General features: G+C 40.1%; 1 protein-coding gene across 1 annotated transcript; it reads right to left on the bottom strand.

Annotated features, from left to right (window-relative positions):
• Positions 1 to 7,368: 7,368 nt before the first annotated feature.
• ICOS (inducible T cell costimulator) lies at positions 7,369 to 16,992 on the bottom strand (the record flags this gene model as incomplete). Its single annotated transcript, XM_082001564.1, has 6 exons — positions 16,923 to 16,992; positions 10,873 to 10,911; positions 9,402 to 9,740; positions 8,598 to 8,701; positions 8,071 to 8,178; positions 7,369 to 7,458 (listed from the first exon to the last, which is right to left on the bottom strand). Exons 1-6 carry the CDS (start codon positions 16,978 to 16,980, stop codon positions 7,369 to 7,371), a joined length of 738 nt encoding a protein of 245 aa, XP_081857690.1. The 5' UTR covers positions 16,981 to 16,992.
• Between the last annotated feature and the right edge of the window lie 393 nt (positions 16,993 to 17,385).

Genomic DNA, 17,385 nt, shown 5'->3' with positions numbered 1-17,385 from the left:
TCACACAGGACACCAATAGCTTACTGGAGAACAAGCCATGTTCTAGGTACATGTCCTAACCACTTAAAAAAATCCCTTTCTGACCTTAAATCCATTCATCCTGTGACAACACTTGTGAATTCAGCCGCTGCAGTGTGGCTTCAGGGAGCTACTGTATGCAGGCAAAGGAATTGCACTTTTCTGCTAATAGGTTCTTAGGGCAAGATGTCTGGACACCTCAAGGTGCCACAGATCCAGGCAGGTCCTTTGTGGATTGCTCAGTAGCACTTGAATGCCTGAAAAATTATCCTTGTTGCTCTTGCTGTGGAATCACGTTCTTTGTTTGCATTTGCCAGCACCACAGAAAGCAGAGAAAGTGTAGCTTAAAAATGACTCAGAAGTGATTCCGTGCTCACGTGGTGTGATGCTCTGGTTAGCCATCTAAGTGATCTGACTGAATGTCTACATTAAAAAAAAATCCACTGCATATGTTTTATTCCACTAGCTTAGCCATAGCAATGTTTCTCTGCATATTTTTCTTCATAGCTGTTGTTTCTATTGGTGTCTACTAACTGAACAATTTTTTTTCGTGGTAAAGGAAATAGGTCACCATTAATGGAATGCAGCTCAGGTCTCTGAAAGGTGCTTTGTCTAGTTGTGTAATTACAGAAGGAGAGACATGGTCTGTGTGCTGAAGGTGTTTGGGGTCACCTGGAGACTTGTGTTTGAATTAGTAACTGCACTTAGTGACAGGGGTTTTAAAACATATAGAGACCTCTTTCTCACCAAATAAAACGTATGTTTCCACCATCTTGAGTGAAGAGGATATTTCTTTTACTCAAATTTTCAGTGTAAATTATTAATCATGAGCCATAATCACTATTCAACATGGGTGGCCATTTTCTTTAGTACGTCTATGTTTTACAGTAAAGAGCACACGTTTTTTCTTTAATCTTTGAACAGAAAGATTATCAACACACTTAGCACGAAAGACAGGGCTTGTTTCATCTGGGTTGGATTCCTGATGGAGATTAAGTTTCCTTTAGCTTTTGAAGCTGATGAGACAGATGTTGCAGTAGGAAATGCTTCATACATCTTTGCATTGACTGCATGAAAAAGAAACAAGGAAGTGCAGGAAAGGTGACTGTTCAACTACAGGTGAAGAGGTGCTCAGCAGCAGCTCTTGCACTCCCTCGATACGGCTCCCTGGCCAGGCCAGACTGCTGCGAACTGCAGAGGATGCCCCTCTCAGGGGCTGATCAGCTCCTTCACGGAAGGAAAAGCCATGGGTAATGGCTAGTGTTCAGGAGGGCAGTGTCTCCATCAGACCTTTATGCTGGGGTGAAGCCTCAGGACAGGGAGTGTTCTGTTGGGTAAATATAAGGACCTGCTTGAAAGCGGTCCTTATTCACTGGTTGCATGTTTTAGTCAGTCCCTTGAGTAAAAAGCATGGCTGTTCGGCAGCAAAGATACTTCTTGTTCTGGCAATGTGCCTTAAGAGTTGCTTGTTGCAATCCATAGAAGTTACTGCCTGGCTATGGTTTTGTCAAACAGCTTGGTGAGGTATTGCAACTGCACAAATTCTCAATTCTTTAATTGAGTTTATTTTCCTTACACTCCTGGAGCCCACACATTCCTCTAACACGACCATGGCAATCCCTTTAATTTCTGTTTCATGAGCACTGTATAACCAAGCAGAGGCTTCTGCCACGTGTCTCCCCTGAGGTTCCCCTGTCTGCACATATGAGCTACTGTAGAGTCCTCCTACTGACAGCCTGATGCCCCAGAGTGCTTACCATGATGCAGGAGGGAAAGTCCCGTCTGGGCCTCTGAAGCCTAGGCCTTAAGAGGAGCCAGGGCATGAGATCAGGTAGATTTCCATGGAGCTGTGGTTGTGACTGTGTTGTGGTCTAACCCCAGCTGGCAACTAAGCACCACACAGCTGCTCGCTCACTCCACCCACAGCGGGATGGGGGAGAGAACTGGAAGAGTCAAAGTGAGAAAACACAAAAGTCCCTTTGACATTTTTTTGTCTTACAAAGGGAATGTGATTTGGTTGAAGAGACAAACACAAGTACCTTATATTTTGTGGAGGAAAGTAGCCAGCAAAAGGTCTGAGAATCCCAGGTTTGAACTTCCTCACCCAAAATTTGGCCTCAGTAACCTGAAAGGCTTATGCAGAATTCTCGTACTCCATAGATTATGTTCAGCTAAACTGACACCTTTACAAGGCAATATGCTCCCTCCTGCTGTCGACCGGTGCTAACATCATTTCCACTTTTCTTAGTGTTTCAGACATTTTTTTTAGAAGAACCCTAGGGCAGAAAATGAGTCTTCCTTCTCAGCAGGGGGAAAGGAACTACCCCCTTGCAAGTCTTTGCACAATTCAGACATTAAATCCTGGCCTCAATTCTGGGAGATGGCAACAAACTATATAAGCTGCAGTGAAACTTGCTTCTGCAATGCACTGGGACAGAGGATGAAATATCATTGGTGATGGATTCGCCAACAGTGTACTAAAAACTGCAAGGACTGATGCAGGATTTAATATGTGGAAGATGTTTGGTATTTGAAGGTTGTTAATGTTTGCACTTTTCAAAAATTATTATGCTTGATGTGTGCAGCAGCTAAATCTTTCTTCTTGATAATCAGAGCTGATTTATCTGTTTTTAAAAATTGATCTCAAGCCATACAACATCTTATGACTCCCAAGAGGAATTCAATAGCTCAGGCATACTCATTTAGATGAAGTTCACCCCCTGACCTCTTCTTCCTATCTCCAGTTCATACCTGTCCAGTGCATTTTGCCAGAAAAGCTATTTAATCCTTCCCATTCCTCCCTCTTCTCCAACCAACCCCTCCCCCCACTGAATTGAACTCATAATCATAGAACATAAATACAAATCTCAGAATTTAATCTCTCAAGGATACGGGAAATTTTTATGACAGTGGATAGACTGCTATAGCAATGATGGACTGGACAACTCAAGGGACTTGGGTGTATGGAGTGTCTCATTACAGTTAAAGTCAAACCAAAGGCAAAGACTTAGATTCAGCTCCCCAGTAAACCTTGTATGGGCAGAAGTCCCCACTAACAGATTGCATTTATTTTAACTAAATAATTTCAATTACCTGTATTTTTTTATATTTTTATTATTGCTGTGATCTTCTGCATGGTTTTTTGTAGATCCACATGCATAAGGGACTCTCCACATTGTAAAACAATGAATATCAGTGTACGATACTTTCAGTAGAGATCCTCATGTCGATTCATTTGTTGACTTTACTCTAGTTTGAGAACCTCCTTTCCCCAGCTTTAAATAAACTTTGTTAAAGTGTGTCAGAAGTATGATAGAATTTAAAACTATTTGAACTTTGAAGTTAAAGAAATACCCATACTAAGGGAAAATGGCCCACAACATTTCATAGTGTCATTTCATTCCCAGTGCTATATGCTAGGTATGAAACTGCAGTCTTGAATCTAATCATTAAACTCCAAGAGCATTCAGATTTGGGTTCATAATTCAGGCTGGGAAGACAAGCTTGCAAAATATATATCGAGGTTTGGATTTCAAACCATCTCAAGATATGCAGGTGTTCAAATTATGATATTCTTGTCATTTATCCTTCCTTAAATTTTGGCGTAGCCATAGTTGTCATACTTAACATCTTTCACCTGTTCACATTAGATCATATTATCTGTTTAGCAAGATTAAATTGGCTCAAGTTGTAAATTTTTATTTCAGTCTTAACCGTCAAGGAGATTATGAGTAGTTCCTTGCCATACATACCTATTTTGTTTACTGACTTCATACACTCCATACTGGCACAGACTGGGCAGATCTAAAGAGCATTACTGAGTGTAAATACATGTGGGGTGACTTACAGGGATGACAAATCAGAAAGGACAGAAGCATCTTACTGACACTGAATCTTGTGTTACATGTTGTATGGCAGAAACTGTGTTTACACAAACACTGTTGTTAGGGATTCAGCTCCTGGAAAAGCCCTAGCCAAAATATTTTTTCTATCATATTCCCCATAAAGAAATAGAAGTCAAAGATGGAGAGGTTGTAGAATCCACCCTCACAGACGGTCATACAATTGTAAAATTTCAGTTGCAACCCTAAAGCATTAGGTAGAAAACAGAGAAAACACAGGTTGAGATTGTGTCTTAGTAGTTTATTTTACCCTCAGACCTCTGATTGCCTGTATGTTATTTGGATGTTACTCATGCTTCTGCTTGTCTTGAAAGTGGATTTTGTAGAAGAGTTGGTTGAAATATTCTTATTTGATTTTCTTCCCTGCTAAAATGATCTTTTCCCAAAACTGTGAGTTTCCAAAGAAAATTTTTACTTTTTGAAATGATGACCTGTTAGAATATCAGCCTTTTTATTTATTTTTATTGACGCCTTTTTTGTTTTTTTTTTTATTTTAATCCTTTCTTGTCACACAGTCCATAGACTCAGATCATGTTACTTTTTTCATCATTTTTTTTTTCCTCATTCTGCCATTCCTTATCCTATTCCAGTTCCTTTTCATTTGGAGGTATTGAAGAATGGCAGAAAGAAACTGAAAAGTGTCCGAAAATAACCCCGAACATTATCTGTATACTGCATAAGAGATTAAAAGAAAGGAAGAAGAGATGGGACAATACGAAAAAAGACTTTCTCATGAAAATAAAAGGAAACAAATTCAGTGTCATTACCTCACTACATAGAAACAGATCAAAATTTTTGGCTTTCACTTTTTAATTTTTTTTCCATTAGTCCTTTTTGTGTTTCCCATTAAGAAGCTATACAAGGATAAAGTGCCCCATACTCTCTCCCTATTGTTCTGTGGATTTTTATAGAGCTTATTTCTTTCACACGACATGCATGCATGCATGAACTTTCTTATGGACACATGTGGCATAACAAAAAAATGTTTTATTAAGAATCAAAATCTCTTTTTCCAAAAAGAAAGCAGTGATGGAACCTGAGACTTCCAAAAGCTTTGTTACAATGAGTATAAATCACTTCTGTCTCCAGAGTAGAATATGCATTTATTTTGAACTACCTTGTTCAGACTTTCATCATTTGTCCTTTATCCAGCAGCATCTCAAGGCAAACCTCAAGTTTTTCCTTCTTTCAGAAACTCTTTATTCCTTGAATTTCCTTCTCAGTCTGGTGAAAGGTTCCTGAGGATAGGACTCTCCGCTGTTACATAGGATCTTGCATCCAGCATTTCTCATAGGCAGTAGTAGTTAGCTATTTTCAGCAATGATTTTCAAAGGCTATAATTTCACCAATATTTTTTTAATCAGTGAAATCAGTGTATTTGTGGATGTACAGGGGAGAGTCTTGTTTGCTGGGAAGGTCAAGTAATTTGCCAAAGGTTATGTGGCAGAACGATGGGAGAGAATGTAATGTTACCCAGCATACCAGGGTGCCCCTCTACATCTCTGCCTAGGAGCTGGTTATCTAAGCAGGGTACCTGCTGTCAAATTGGAAGTCCCCACTTAATTTGATGCTTTACTCATTTCCCCTTTGCTTAATGTCACAGTTAAAAATTTGCACCTTTTCTCTGTAATACCTCTGCGTACTTAGGTGTTTGTTGAGGAAAACCCTGTTCTTGACATACCAGCTTATGTCCTCTTCATGCCTGACAGTCCCTGTTTGCCCTATCAAATTTGAAACCAGCCTTCTGTTTGCCAGAGGAGCAGGCTATGTATCTTTCACAATAGTGTCCTCTGACAAATGTTTTTTCAATGAATTACAGAGAGACTCGGAATCAACGCACCACTCTGCTTCCAGCAGCCAAATGGTGTCTGGCAACATACCCAGGCTGGTTTCCCAGTTGGTCATTTATGGTCAGAGTTTTGATGGATTTCACAAAGGAGCATGAAGGATTGATCATTTCATTCATATTGAAGGCTCTGAGCAATTTGAGGCAGGTCAAGTAACCCCTGAACACACTGGGGAAGTGGTAAAGGTTTTGTGTCAAACCACAAGAGGAAGATAATTGCAATGCAGAGTCCATGAATACACTGGCCTTATGGACTGTGTTGTATTTGTGCTGCAAGACGTGTGAATAGGAGAGATCGTGCCTCCTACTTTAGGGACTGATCCTGTGGGTTTGAACTGATTTAAAGAACAATTGCAGTCTTGAAAGTAGTATATTCCTCTGTTAGTAAAAGAATTCAGAATTTAATAAAATAAGAGGAATCCCATGGTGTGAAGGACAAAGATGTATTAATAGCACAAATACAAAAAATGCAGATGCGCATACCTGAGGTACTGTGTCACAGCAAAGTCTCTGCTGTGCTCTCTCAGGTTTTGTTCCCCTGCTCCCACAGCTTGGTGCAGGAAAGCACGTGTGCATACCACACTTTCCTAGTGTGGTGCTAAGAAGTTTGGCAGTGAATCTAAGGATGAATTGATAACATCAGGCTGAACTAGCCCTAACAAAAGGGCATATGCAATACATTGACAGTGCTTCATGGCTGTGCCACAAGTCTTTCTTTTTTGCACCCAGTGGAAATTTTATCATAAAGGCGACTGTAGAAAAAAAAGTTCCCTCTGTAGCAGCACTACAGGAATCTACTCTTAAGCAAACTCACTACATTTTCAACTAAAAGCTGACATCTTTAACACATTGTTAGCAACTTCATGTACAAGTCAGTGGATCAGGCAGTGTGCCAGTTAACACACAGGACTAGAGCAAAACACAGCTCAGAACAGTACTAGAGTGGGTGTCACATGACTGGGCACAGGACCATCATGAGAGCTTAGGGAGGCTGGGAAAGGTGAGGAAATGCTAATTTCCCATTGTCCAGGTTCGAGTAGCTGTAAACCTCTGCTGCCAGAATTTCCATGCCACAAGCAACTTATACCTGGAATAGGAATGGAGAATTAGTTACATGCAACCCCCGTCTGAGTCAGTCCAAATTCTGCCTCTGTTCTGTACCCAAAACTGCTTCTGGCTACTATGCAAGGGTGTAAGTAGTTAGGAAGTTCCTCATTCTCTACAGATTATTTTCCCTTATCCAGTAACACTTGGTAAGTCTAGCAAGTCACTTCCCCAGAAAGATTTTGGGTACCACGCATCATCTGAAGAATCTGAATGGAACAGTTTCACATCTCTTCCTCATGCATAGGATCATTACTTTGCACTGATGTGAAGCAGCTGCATTTCTGGGAACTAGCCCACTGATTCAAAAGATTTCCAGAGATTTTGCTTTTCAATTCCTGTTCCTGCAGCATGGCAGCATGAACACCATTAACAAGCTACTCTAACAATCTCACCTACACACACACCCACCTAGAATCAATGGGAGACACTTTCCCTCCCAGAGAAAGCCTTGCAACAGATACAAGAAGTATAAGTACAACTGGGCTTAATACAACCTCAGATTCTTGGCTTTTTAGCGGCATTCACTGCTGCCATGGGCATGTATTCACTGTTGTACTCATGGGAGTTGGATTCACACTGCTGATTCTGCAAACAGAGAGAAAATGCCATGAGTTTAATTTGTGATCACAAATATCCTCCACTCCTGCCTTTGTTATTTAAGTAGGGCAGTTACTCTCACTGTTTTCAGTGGGAATATTACAGTCAGAATAGACAGGCACTCACGCAGAAAACTTGGAATAAAACAAACTGAAAATGAAAAACACACATTGTCCAAAAGAATAACTAATGTCCATGGTCATCTTTCTTTCCTGAGCCAACTAGTTCTTTGTTTAAGTGCTTTTGCTCCAGAACGGAGCTGGAATTGCTCCACTGATGATTTGTTTCCCCGTCTTGAAGAAAGCAATCAGGTGAATTGCTTATCAAAGTAATTTTGCTGATCTGTGCAGCATTCCTCCTCCTTCCTTTGATTCTAGCCTTTAAATCAATAAACAATTCTGTCTTAGAAAAATTAAATCTGAGCTGCTGTCATCAATGACTGAATTCCAGTGGTAAATTAACAACTCAATCTCTTTGTCAAAAAACACAACACGTGCTGGTGAGTATGTGCCTGTCCCATCCTCTAAATCTCATTAAATTAAGTTCCCCATCAATGACCCTTGGAAGGAGGGTTCTCCAGAATCTCATAGGCTTGCTTACCTTGTTCCTTAAGCAACAGGCTACAACACAGCAGACACAGGAAATCATGGCAAACATGAGCAGGCCAATAATTATCCATGACATGACTCCCAGTGAAATGCAGTCTTCCTCGTCAGGATATGGGGAGGCAAAAAGAGTAATTACTGATAATTTGCATTTTCACCCCCTGGAGATAACTTTTGAAATTCTTTCCCCTCTTCTCTTCATACTAATAAAATAGCAAAAGTGAGGTCTGGAGAAGGGTTTTCCTGAGATGAAAAGCCATGTTGGAAAAGTGTATTCAGGAGGAAGCAGACCATTGCAGTTTTCCAGAAGAAGGGGTGAAACTGTTGGTATACAGGGCTGAAAGTGCAGACTGAAAAAAAACCAAGCCAGGCGAGAGCGTGATGGAATTTCAGATCTGAGCAAGGCTTAAGCTTACATTCAGCGAGTACCACAGGTGATTTAAAGGGCAGCCTTGTCAAAGGAAGGGTGGACTTTGGCAGTCATGTCTGGATAGGAAGGCAAGCTGAGGGACACAACATTACCCTTGCCCAGATCTGGGAGAAAATACGATAGGGCATGAGAAATCTGGCAATAGCTATGAGCATCTGGCTATCCACACAAATGAAACGGACAGCTTTGGGAAACACTGCAGACAAAAAAGGATGTCACAGCTTGATTCTGAGAAGCTGTTTTAAGTTCAAATTATCTGAGAGATAATTTGACCCAACCACATAACTGTAGCTTTAGCATTTCAGCTTCTGTCTTTGTTTTGTCTTTGCCAAAAATTCTCTGCAGTTGTGGATCTCTTCAGCTCTAAGAAGGCTCTAAAGCTGAAGGCCTGCTTCAGAGAGGTAACCACCATTTTCTTCACATCAGTGTAGCAGCAGAGAATTCCATATACCATTACTAGCACAGATATTTGACAGCTGATTTATTTTTTATCCTAGGCACAAGAATATAGCTCTCAGAATGGATTTTTTGCCCTGGTTAGAAATAATCTTAAAATTTACATTCAGCAGCTTGGAAAATGGACAATGAGAAATTTCTGCTGCAGGCTAAAATGGGACTGCAGTACTCTGGAAGATGTAGCCTGGCTAGCTTGAGTGCCACCAACAATATGCAGAGCTCGGTATGGCCTGCAAAACCTGCCCAAGAATATGAATAAATATTGAGAGGCCATCCCGAGCAGCCTGCCAACACAGCTTGACTGTTACCCACCCCTGCTAAGCAGTTTTAAGCTGTTTTGGAAATATCTGTGCAAGCTCTAGTCACATGTTCCACTGCAGCACAGCTATGGCAAATGTCTATTTATCTGTAAACTGAAGTGAGGGGAGAAGTAAACTTACCTTGGATGTACAAATAGGTTTCTTTCAGACGGCAATCTATATAAGGAGGGGGTAAGAACATCTCCAGGCAGTAGGTATAAATGTCGATATGCTTTCTTTCCAGATTTTTAAGAATGAAAGTGGTGCTGCTATTTGAATACTCTGTCTGACAGTAGGTGACATTGCTCTTGGGGATAACCTTCTCCTCACTCAAATGGAGTGCACAGATCTCCTTCTTTTCATGCCCTTTAAAGAGGGTCATGCTGAACTCACTCACATTTTTGGGGTTGGGGAATGTGAACTTGAAGTTTCCATTTCCAAATTCCACCGTCATCTGCGGGTCAGAGGCATGAGGCTGATCTGAAGACATGAAAACAATAAATACAGTCACTCACATAGCAATGAAAAGAATCCCTAAAAAGTTGAGAAACTCATTTAAACAAAGCAAATGAACCATGTGATTGAAACTTAAGGCATGTAGGAAGGTATTCAGAATAGTATGGCTGTGGAAAGCAGCCTGTACAATGAGATACCAGTGCATCATTCTGGTCATGCCGGACATTACTGAGAAAATAAATGAGATGAGACCTGGCCTGTTATTCTCTATAAGGCTGGGGAGGTCACTGTTAGCATTGGATCAATGAGTTACTTGAAAATGTTTAAAGGCCCTCTTGGACCAAACACTATATGGACATATAATCCCTGCTTCAGACTGATTGTCCTATTCATAGATAAAACAAGGTTGGACAAAAATGATGATAATGATCTCTGGTTTATGGTTCATAACCTACACCCTAAGATGTAGCTGAAAACTTAAAATGGGATGTGAACCCAAAACTCCTACATAAGTGCCTTAGCCACAAGACTTATCTTTCCTTTCTAGAGTAGATAGTGGTTTGAGGCATGACATAAAGTTTAAGCCTAATTATTTAGATGGCTACAGCACTTTTATCACTAACATAATGTGAGAAGTAGAGGACAAATGTCGCTGTGTGCATGCACCCACATGCAATCCAGAAATCACATTTGACATTGGAACAGGCTGCCCAGGGAGGTAGTGGAGTCACCATCACTGGAAGTATTAAAAAACTTGTAGACGTGGCACTTCAGGATATACTTTAGTGGGCATGGTGGTGTTGGGTTGACGGTTGGACTTGATGATCTTAAAGGTCTTTTCCAACCTTAATGATTCTGTGATTCTGTGTGATTCTGTGACCTTCCCAAAAACTGTCTGAAAAACTCTCAGATATTGTGCAAGTCTCATTTTGCAAATTTATTTGAGAACAAAATGAAAGTAAACTGATAGAGAACCTCCTGCTACGTCACAGCTTGACTTTGAAAAGTCAGCGACCAATAGCATGGGAAACTCCCTCGGACAAAACTATGTTAAAGTGTGCTGTAAAAAAATGACATTTTATTTCTTTAAGGGCAGTATTTTCTGATCTAGAAAGACATTTGAAACCATAAACCAAATTATGCAAATGTGTCTTACCTATATTTTTGCATGGTCTTGACGAGCAGCTATCAACTCCTGAAAAATACAAAATTGTTTCCTGTTTAAAATTCAAGGAGAGAGATGCAGGAACAGGGCCTGAGCCATGCAATGTCAAGATGCTGAAGTTATTTTCTAATTTGTGTCATTAGCCTATCTGATCCTGTCTGTGCTACACTATAAAATCATATAATGTGATAAAAGCACAAAATATAAAAATCAAAGTAGAAAGAAAATGCATTGAGCAATAATTAATATTGATCATACATATAGCATTTACAAATTCTTAAAACACCTCTGCAAAGGTGAAAGTAAAATTCTTCCCAAAATACTGAGGAAATCTGCCCCCAAATAAAAGAACATACTTTTGAGTTCTCATGAACGCAGAGCCTGCAATGAGCTAGCATTATACTTTGTTTCCAGACCAAAATGCTCATTTTGGTCTATGTTCATTCTGTTTCCCCCACTGCTTAACACTGCATCAAAACATCTTCCTGTGGCATACCCAGAATGAATATCTGGAAGATGCTCCAACACTTGCATGTGTTGGAGCAAGAAAAGATGCTGCAGCAAGAAAATATTCAAGCAATGCATACAGTTTTGTTCCTTTTTCAATAGCAACTTTTTCCCTTCATGATTCTCAAACTGTATCCAGTCCATTGTGCATAGGCAGCCTCCATTACAGGAGACAGGCACATTTTCAGTTGTTCTGGATTTGATTTTAAGCTGCTGCCTCCATCACCACCCACTATGGCAATACTGAGAGTGGAATTTCCTGGTTTCATTTGGAAATAGTGTTTCATTTGGTATTTTTCTTTTTGCAGTGCCCTAAAATTAAAGGTACAGACAGGTACATGGGCAGGTACACAGACAAGTAGAAAAATACTGTATCTGCTTTTGCTGTTTTCTGGTAGCCTAAGTATGTCCTTCAGAGGCTGCTTAGACTGAAATATACTCTACATCAGGATTTTATAATGCTAAGAAAATATGGGGCAAATACTTCAAGACTTTGATGCACCATCCTGTTCTTGTTGTTACTGCTACATGGTAGTCTCCATCCACACAGAGTAGGTCCCCAGCTGTGCCAGGCATTGCACTGATTACACAGTATAAATAACCTTTTTCCCAAGGCAACTGTTATCTTTGACATCCAGTCTACATATGCACAGGAACAGAAGATTATTCTCATTTGGGTACCTTTGTATGCTCTCAACTCTTTCTGGACAGAGGCAATCTTTTACTGTGAATGCTTTTTCCTTCTTTGAATTCATGTTCCCCAATTACTACCATTAGCAAGGGCATTGCAATGAATTATACTTGTTTAAGATATTTTTAGTGTGACACATAAGCTAACGGACTTCTAGAAGACACTTTGTGATGCTCAGTTGGAAAGCAACAGAAGCTGTTACTCCTTTTTGATTCATTTACCCTCTTCCTAGTTATCACACTCTTCCTGGTTTACTGTGCACGGTCAGCACCCTTATCTAATTCAGTGACAGCTCTAATATCTGTACTTCTCTCAGGACTATTACTTAAGTGTGTGATAACGGACAAGGTATTTGGCATCTTGTACAATTGGTGTGAAGATAAGACAGACAAAACACACAGCTCACCAACCCACAGTGAAATAGAGCTCTAGATACGCTGAAGGCACAGATAGAGAAAGTGCAAGCCCTCATATTGGTATATAGTCTGAAAAGCTGAAAGCAAAGGTCAAATACAGAAACAGTTCTTGATGGCTTGCATGTTGCATGGTGAAAGAAAACAGCTACTATGAGAACAGCATTTGAAATAAAGGTCTTTTAAAATGCTCTGTAGTTTGATGACCTGTCGTTTGGTAACATGTACCTTTAAAATTAGGCACAATGACAGACAAATTATTTGGGGAAGGGAAGAAAAAACAAGTGTATCAATATAGCAGAAGCTAGGGAGCATGGTGAATATGTAAGCTGACCTGATACTTTTGAGATGCATCCACCTGTAGCTGAGACCTCAACATTTGTCACTGGTCGTCTGAGAGGCTGATGCTGACTCTGTCGGGGCAGCTACAGAGCCAAGGGGTGCCATATTGCCCCAATGCCCGAGAGGAGCGCAGGGCTACCCTACCCTGAGTGCTAAAGCAACAGCTTTGAATTTCATTTTTCTGCTTGTGAGAACAGAGAGTTTGTGAACTGAGAATAGTTCAATTTTGCTGTTAGCTAATGAAATTGCCCTTTCATACAGGATGGTTTAAAATATTTGTCAGAGATTATGGTTTTAATCCTTGTTTTTAATGGGAAAGGGCAGAGAGAGATCATTAAGCATGTAGTTCATGTGACCTCGTGGCAAGCTGAAAGATCATTTTGTATCCTCTCAGGCCCAGGAGACTTAACTTCCTATTTTCAGGAAAGACTCAATAATGTATTTCTCTGAATGAGCATTTTGGTAAATGTGATGCAATTAGTATTCCTCTGAAACAAGTGACCATATAGAAGAGTGTGCTTAGCATCGTATAAAGGGAGCACGTTTTAAAACGAGATTAACAGTGCCTGAGATTAAAACACAAAACTGTCTACATGGATGACCACAATGGCTGAGATATGAATTTCCAATGCACTAGCTATTCTGCATCACCTCCTAATGTGAGTGCTCTCACTGCATACTAAAAGGTGGCATATTTCCCGCTCTCTGTGCCTGATGGCTGTTCTCCTGCGCCCATTTGTACTCGTTCATTCCTAGGGTAATCCTATGGACCTGTAACACTCCGTGGTTAATGGCCAGACACATTCGGGATGCCATTTGCCAAGCTACAGTCAGAAGAAATGTACATTTAGTGGGATGGGAGATAGGAAACTGGGGTTTAAACGTCCAATAATATTGAGAGATTCATTCCCTAAACCTCCCTGATACTACCTCAAAAAATACAGGAACAAAAGACTACATCACAGTATTGTTGAAAATTGACAGAAGAATCTCACTTGTTCAGTAGTAAAAATGCTTAGATTTGGCCGTAAGGTTCCTTTTTGGTATTTTTCGTAAAAGAGCTAATGAAGGTTTTGAGACAAGAGGAAACAAATTTTTCATTTGTTTCATAGCAGTGTCACATCATGGAGTTGTGTAGAGTTGTTGCTGGCTCACCTCGTGTGAAGCAGAGTGTCGAGACAAATACTGTGGTTCGGATGTAAATCCAAGAGATGAACATGTGTACAAAAGTACATATGCTATGTTAAACTATGAAAAAGTGTGTGTCTGTACATTCTCTGTATATGTGTATTTACAGTCACATACATTTCCATCTTGTATTCATCTTTACCGCAGTGGGAAAGCACTTTGGCAGAGGTTTGGGAATTTCTATGATAGTGTGCTTGCACACTGAGGCCAATGGAAGGCAGGTTATTTTCTGTTTAATGGGATTGCAGTTTTGAGCTTTCTGGTTGCTCTTTGGCGGACCCAATGCTATTTGCAAACATCACCAATCCATTACGTATTTTGGTCCTAACAGAAGTTTAAAAACCACTTTTGATTAATTATAAAACTTGGGGTTTAGGGTAGGAGAATAGAATAATCTTGCTTGGTTTTCTTGCAGTTTATCTGCCGCAGCTCTCAGAAAACTAATTAGCTGATAAAAAGAACAAGCGCAATTTCACTTGGGTATGTTTGCCTCTCATGATAAGTAAGCAGAGTGCAGAGCCTGCCCTTAAAACAAACACATTTGTTTTGTTAATACTAAATGTGTAATGAAACTACACACAGTTTTTTAAGTTGCTATAGCTTTGACCTTTTGAGGCACTCTGAAAAATGACACTGTCAATTCAGTGTCATTAGTCATATGCATAAAACTCATGTTCCTATCTTTCAAGAGTCAAGGATTAAGAAAGGAAAGCAATGCTTCTGGGCAAAGCGAGTAATGGCCAGAATTACTCTAGGAAGCCATCTATAATCTGAATTATTTCTATGGCATAACATATGTTGTGAAATACGGAAACTCTTATAAAATATACCACTAACACAGCAGCCATTGTTGATAATATTTCAGACCTTCTAAGAAATGACCATGATTTCCTCCTGTGCTGACAACAGGAGGTCTGTGGGTGAACAGTCATAATGCTTTGCAAATGTTGGTGTGCAAAAGCTCATGTGCAATGTTCCATAGCAAGGGCCTCAAGTGCTGCAGAATCCTACAGCTCTTACTCCAAAATCCCATAGCCTGCCTTCCTCTACAGGCACCAGAGAGGCTCCAGGCTCTTACAAACAATTTCTTTATCACAATTGGGTTATCAAATTATAAAACACATATATACACATAGATCACCTTCTGTGACTATTTTACATTGAAAGACCCTATCCACAGATCACAAGTAGGGTTTGCGAATCGCCAAGTCAAAAAAACCCCAAAATCTCTGAAGTTACTCTGCTTTTACTCCCAAAACTTTGCCACAGTGCCTGGCAACACTCTGTGGAGTGCTAGTTTGTTCTCTAAATGAGACTATCGTGCTAATGTGTCTTACATAAAGCTGATCTTTTACAGCCCTTTTCTTTTTAGCAAGAATGACAATAATTAGTACTTCTAATGCTGAAAGCACTGTAAGGTAAAAGACCTGAGAGTTACCATTACTTATTACAGGTAGTCTCTTTCTCCTGCCATCTCCTCTCCTCAGTCCCTTGCCCAAATCCTCTCGTCCATATTTGAAGGAACGGAAAAAGAAGGGAGAATTGCTGGTATCAGATAGAACAATTATTTGCACCGTTAAAATTGCAGCCTATTTCTTCCCACAAGGAATGGCCTTTTAGATAGTCCTAGCCACATGTGGCTAGGACCACATGGTCCTAGTGGCATGTGGCATGCTGGTCAAGTACACCTGCTAAATTGACTAACAGAAATATTTAACAAAATTGGTAGGATTTTTTGTTAGTAGATTTAATAATAACTTTTCAAGGAGAAAAAGAGCAGCTCATGTCCCTTTAGAGATACTGATCACAATCCTCCTTCCCTGTGATTTCACCCATTTTTCAATCTATTTTTCAATCTATCTGAAAACTCAGTATACTCTCACTGTATTAGTTAACCTTCAGAAGGGTATCTGCATTGCCTAAAGAGCTGGGAACTGGTTTTTATTTAAATCAAAGCTTAAATTCTGTATGAAACCTCAGGAGTACTTAAATTCCAGAGGGGGACTTGAAACCTATCCTGATTCACTAGAATTTCAGAAGCAAATATATTCAGTAGCCCTTGGCATGACCTTCAAAGGAACATGTTTAGATGGTGCTTAGTAACTGCATGCACTGAATCTCAGGTCTTACTTATATGACACATCATATCATGACACATCTTACTTATATGTCCACATTCTTGGACAGTGTATGTAGACTCTTCTTAATCAGATATTGTCAGATATCCCATCAGATATTCCATCCCGGCCTGGTAATATGTGGGTTTCAGAGAGACTACAGATAAATGTGAGCTCCGGTATTTTACTTTGTGTAGTGGTGATAAAACACTGACTCTTGTAAAATGCTACATCCATGTTTATGGCTGAACTGAGGTCAATGCTGTCACCGTGCGCCTTCTCAAACACAGCATTAGGAATGCTACGCTTCCTTTTAAGTCAGTCTGTGTTTCAAGCCTGCACCAAAACAATCTCGTCCACTCTTCCATGCCATATACATTTTTCATAGTATAAAAATTCCCTGCCCAAACCAGAGCATGTTTAATATCAATAACTCTGCTTCTCTTTATTAAGCCATTCACTGTCATGCTTATGCTCAGCAAGGGAAGCTGGCTGGAGCACTACAGTCTAAACAGCTAGAGGGTAACACTGAGCAGATGAACTAAAGAATATAGGCAATGAAAACTTGTACTTTTTCATCTTAGAGCAAATGTCCTGTGCTGGCAGGAATTCTCTTCCCACCAACTTGAGTGATATTAAAGTTGGGAGCAGTCTTTTTCTCTTAATTACCTCTATTCCTCCAACCCCTTGCTATCATGACTTATTTACTATCTCCCGTCATTGAGTGAGTTATATTCCATAGAGACGTCTACTGCAAGGAGAATAATCCAAAATACTACTCACCGTACAGGGCTTCAAACTGAAAGCAGAGGACACAGAAAGTTACAGCAACTGACTTCATGCTTGCCTGACACAGAGGTACCAGCCTTCTGTCTACTGTGAAGATGGGGAAGAATTCATGGGTAGAAAAGGAAGTGGTTTGTGGGCAATGGGGGAAATTATCTGATAATCAGAAGGACTTTTTAATTTAACCCCTGACTACGTTATAGCTATGTCAGCATTCGCTGTCGCCCACACCTGTTGAGTTTGCTGCTTTTTTTTTTTTCCTACCTCATGGCTTCTTGTCACAGACAGGAAGATGAAAGATTTTCTGACATTACATCTGATGTTCACTTCTGCAAAGACTATTTCTGGTTAAATCTATCACAATAGAGGCTACAGTCATCTACAGTACAATTCCTGTAGATGGCCCATGGTCAGCAACTTGTTCCTTAAATTAACTAACAATACATGTGTATTTGCAACT

The sequence above is a fragment of the Phaethon aethereus genome (assembly GCF_964289735.1).
Source record: "Phaethon aethereus genome assembly, chromosome: 6".
Taxonomy (NCBI): domain Eukaryota; kingdom Metazoa; phylum Chordata; class Aves; order Phaethontiformes; family Phaethontidae; genus Phaethon; species Phaethon aethereus.
The sequence above is the reverse complement of the archived record's forward strand: the minus strand, read 5'-3'. Positions and strand labels throughout refer to the sequence as shown.